The sequence below is a fragment of the Clinocottus analis genome, unplaced genomic scaffold (genome assembly GCF_023055335.1).
Source record: "Clinocottus analis isolate CAN_PGR_092001 unplaced genomic scaffold, fCliAna1.0.p SCAF_4, whole genome shotgun sequence".
Classification (NCBI taxonomy): Eukaryota; Metazoa; Chordata; class Actinopteri; order Perciformes; family Cottidae; genus Clinocottus; species Clinocottus analis.
Genome location: NW_027176153.1, coordinates 16,505,719 through 16,510,178, shown reverse-complemented (window position 1 = coordinate 16,510,178; position 4,460 = coordinate 16,505,719). Strand labels below are relative to the sequence as shown.

At 39.5% G+C, this 4,460-nt stretch overlaps 1 protein-coding gene across 1 annotated transcript; it reads left to right on the top strand.

The window, feature by feature from the left end:
- Positions 1–1,220: 1,220 nt before the first annotated feature.
- birc5b (baculoviral IAP repeat containing 5b) lies at positions 1,221–3,628 on the top strand. Its single transcript, XM_068598376.1, has 4 exons — positions 1,221–1,367; positions 2,401–2,510; positions 3,237–3,354; positions 3,472–3,628. The coding sequence occupies exons 1-4, from the start codon at positions 1,242–1,244 to the stop codon at positions 3,559–3,561; spliced, it is 444 nt and encodes a 147-aa protein (XP_068454477.1). The 5' UTR covers positions 1,221–1,241; the 3' UTR covers positions 3,562–3,628.
- Positions 3,629–4,460: the final 832 nt, after the last annotated feature.

Sequence of the window (4,460 nt, the reverse complement as noted above, 5' to 3'; positions counted from 1 at the left end):
TCTCCCCAGGCGCTCTGCTGGAAGATAAGGTTAGAAGGGGAAAAGGACAGCAGTTTACAGTTGTAAGCACATTTCAGCACCAAGAGGCCTGAAGGGTAGAGTTACAGGGACACACTGCTTACCAGGACTGGCTTGGTCTCTCACAGGCTAATAAAGTTTAAACCACAAACCATTAAATTGGACAGTTGACTGATTGGCTATTATGTCTTCATTTTTGTTTCATAAAAAAATGCAGCTAGAAACTGCAATTCCAGCCTGAAAAGCCAATGAGAATACTTTAAATAAGAAAGATTGATCATGTTTGTGGCCTACTTATACAAATCTGTGATGTCACACGGCTTTTAACATAGACTGTATCTCAGACATTAAGTAAAATAAATACGCCATCACACACTTCAACCCTTTTGTTTGAACTTTAAATTTAAAGTCTTTAGTTTCAATGTTTACCTCTTTTGGATGGTTCATTGCATATTAGGAACAGGAGTAAAGAAATAATAAAATATCACAAATATCTCTCAATGCCAAAAGGGGGAGTTCAGTTCATCCACTTGTGCTTCATGAGGACAACGTTTTTAAAGCAGTCTGGGTCTGGCATTAATATTTGATGAAGGAAAATACATTTGTGTATGTTTAAGTAACATCAATGCTTCAGTGGATCAACTCAGATGAGAGAAAAGGGAATTTGGTAAAAAGGCTTTGAAACACATCCTCTGGATTTGTCTAACCCAGACTGCTGAAATGTTATTTTCAGCTGAACTTAGTTTTTTGCAGATTTACTTTGTAACAGGTTTTCTTCGTCACATGCTCATAGTGTGGAATTCCTGTTGGAAAACTATTTGTGTGCAATAAAGAACGATTCGAAAAACAGTAATAATAATTAGAAAAAAAATTAGATGAATATTTAGAGATCCAAAATGTGTGATATATAAGTATTTAAGTAATGTTTTTCTGGACAATATGTGTAAATATACACGTCTACAAAAAAAAGAAGTCAAAATAAATGGGGCTGGATAGAGGCAGCGCCCTGCTGAACTTTGCTTGATTTGACCTTTCCTCAATGAAGCCCGGTGACCTTACGTTGTGACGTACCGACAGAGTCCCGCCCACCTTCAACCTGCGCTGCAGCGCAGACTTTAATCAGCCCAAACTGGAAACACCTGTGCAAGCGTGCCATTAGCGTCAGCACATGTTCACATCGGCATCCACTATAGATTGAGTCGAGCAAGTTTTATGCTGAAGCTATGCCCATCATTCATGTTCTGTCCGCCAGGTTTTCCACTTATGACAAAATGTACAGTCATGAAATACGCGAACAAAGTTTTGCAGACTGGCCGTTTCGAGAGGAGTGCAACTGCACACCTGTGAAGGTAAGAAGGCTGCCGAGTCTTGACGCTGCAGAACAGAATCATAAAAGGCTTTCAGAAATATTTATGGTTGACAATTATTTTAAATGCAATGGGTACAATGTTTTAAAAAGAGGACTTTGACTCGAATCAAAGCACCAGTGGTAGAATAAATTCAATACCAGAGAGTAAACTCCATATGCTAATAATCAATATACCGAAGCTTCTTCCATGACAATACATCTTATTGATTTACATGTTGCTCAAATGTAATTCTTCAGTTTAACTTGTACAGTTTAAAAAGTAGTAACAGTACAATATTAGTTTCTAAAATGTAGTAGAAGTGTAAAGTAGCATCACATGGAAATACTCAGGATGAGTAGCTAGAAGACAGTTGGCATTGCATCACAATTGTAATTGCATACAGTAGTTGAGTAGCTGCTTGGTTACATTCCACTACTGGAAGACACAGCAGGAGGTCAGACTGGGTTAATGTGAGGGAGGTTTCCTCTTGATTTAGTTACTCACCATCTGTCAGCTCTTAACCCCCAAGAAAAAGAAGGAAAAAAATCTATTAACATACAGTTAATGTATGTGAATGTTAATGTACATGACTATGGCTGCTGAAAATAATTTTTGATTTACCCAAACCATGTTTACACTTCAAGTTACATGATCCTATACTACAGCCTTTTATCCAAGGCTGTCACGGCTTATGATAGATGGTTAAGCAGGTGTCAGATTCAGTTTCATTGCATCAGGAGTCTCGTTCACTGACCCTTCACTTTGCCACCCTTGTCATGTGATGAATGGGCTGCTGACACCCCACTTGATGAGCAACACTATATGCCATGTTGCCACCCCCACCTCGCCCAAGAGCAAAATGAGATCATCGGCTGGTGTTGATCTCACTGACTCTAATCTCCCTGCAGCTATAATCTTTTGTTCATATTTGTCATTAAGTTATCAGCTCATAACATTCTTTAATGTAGTGCTTTTTTTTAACAGTATTGTGTACACATTAAAACATCTATTGCTGCCTTGTTTGTCTTTGCAGATGGCCAAGGCTGGATTTGTTCACTGCCCGAGTGAGAATGAGCCTGATGTTGCTTGCTGTTTCTTCTGTCTGCTTGAGCTTGAGGGCTGGGAACCAGATGACGATCCTTGGTAAACAAAGCATGTCAACTTCCTCAGGCCTCTACCTTTTTATCTAACCTACCTTCATGTAATCTTTGACTCACTGAAGAATATTATAGTAGTGTAAGAGGGTTGAGTATAGCTTCAGATCTGAGATTATTTTTGACTATAATACTCAGTGCTGCCTGTAGCCTTTACAAGACTCATTTTAGTACAACACCATATAATTATATTGTATGGCTGTTCATCTTAATCAGTGTGATGCTATTTTCTTTAAAACCTTGGGTTTTTACAGAAGATTGTACCCCAGTTGAGTTGGATGCATTTAAAAGGGGCTCATTTCAAAACCAAAATTGAGGCAGTACCCATGAGGAAATTTGTGGGTGCTTTTCATTAAGCTAATGTGTCTTTCCTTGCCTCCTTTCATTGCATCATACTCCTACACATGGGAGAAGCAAGGACTCATTTAACAAAATGAGACATCCTTGCCTTGGAGCTCATTAACTACAACTTATGAATTCAAAAGGAATAGTGACATTTGTAGTGTCATGGTTGGATTATTCCAGCTGTGTGTCTCTGCTCTTTTACGCTCTGATAGAACAATGGTATGAAGCAAAGTTACTGAAATAGTCCTTTTTAAATTGGAATGATGTGACAAAAGGTACTCCACCAGTTGGTGGGATTTGGGGTTAAGGATTCAAACGTGCAGATGTTATCCCTTCCACAAATTTCTTACACAACGATTTTTCTGCCCAGGACTGAACACTCAAAACGTAACCCTAACTGTGGATTCTTAACCATGAAGAAAGACTTCATTGAGCTGACTGTGGCGGACTACTATCATATGGAAAAAGAGAGGTTAAAGGTCTACCTTGTGAGTGTCCCTACAATCTGTGTTGTGTGATAAAGTGAGGTTTTGTTTAAATCATTTTGTAGTGATTGTTCACATGCCCAGTTGCTTTTCGTGTTTTTTGTTTTTTTTTATCCCCAGAGAAAGGTTTGTCATCAGAAGATGGCATATCTGCGGGATGGCATAGACCGCATGCTTGAGAGCCTTAAATCTCAGTTGGACACTATGTGATACGGTTGCAAACAAACTTCCTGTTTTATATTAATTTAATTGTAAGGATGTAGCACCAGCCTTTACTCTTGACTCAATAGTTTGTAATAGCAGTTTACAATATCAATAAAGTTGTGAGGAATATTGTACTGTTTGTAGTATTGTCTTTAACCACAAGATGGTGCTTTTGCACTGAAGCTGAAGTTTTCCCCAGACAAGCGCTCTCTGGAGTTTCACATCTTGCACTCAAAACCTTCACAAAGACAATCTTTGATAAAAGCACACATTGAGCTGGATTACAATGTGGACTATATTCACTCTTTTCAAGCAAATACTTACCATTTTCCTGAACGTGCCACCATCTCTACCACCCCTTTTCAAACCTTGACCCTCGACAGATGGCCTGAAGCCCCTCCCTTTTAATACCAACTGTTGCCCCAGTAACATCTGTTACATATAGTGGGACAGTGTGCACTGAGAAGGCTCACCAGGACACTTGCCTAACCCTGTGACCAGGACTAAGATTTAGGAAACCCTCAAGGATGCTGCTGACAATGGGCGGGCTAGGGGGGAAGGTGCTCATGCAGTAAACACTCCAAGAATGCCCCTGCACACTAATGCTTCACTGCTCTTTCACATCTCAAAACTTTTATTTGCAAAAGTTGGTGTAAAGTTTTTTTTTTTTTTGGTTTTGTTTTGTTATGTGGCCAAAAGATGTTGGGCTCAGTGTGTGTGTGTGTTGGGTGATGGGGGAGTTGGATGGAGTGCAGGATTAAAAGAGGCTATCCCTTCTCTAACCATCCACTGTTCTGGATTACTGTTTAATGTAACACTCTGGCCACTGAGCCCAGATCAGCTGCTTAATTCTCCTTTATCCACTCCCTGCAGAGCAAATTGAAGAGACTATTTTTACCCCAAGA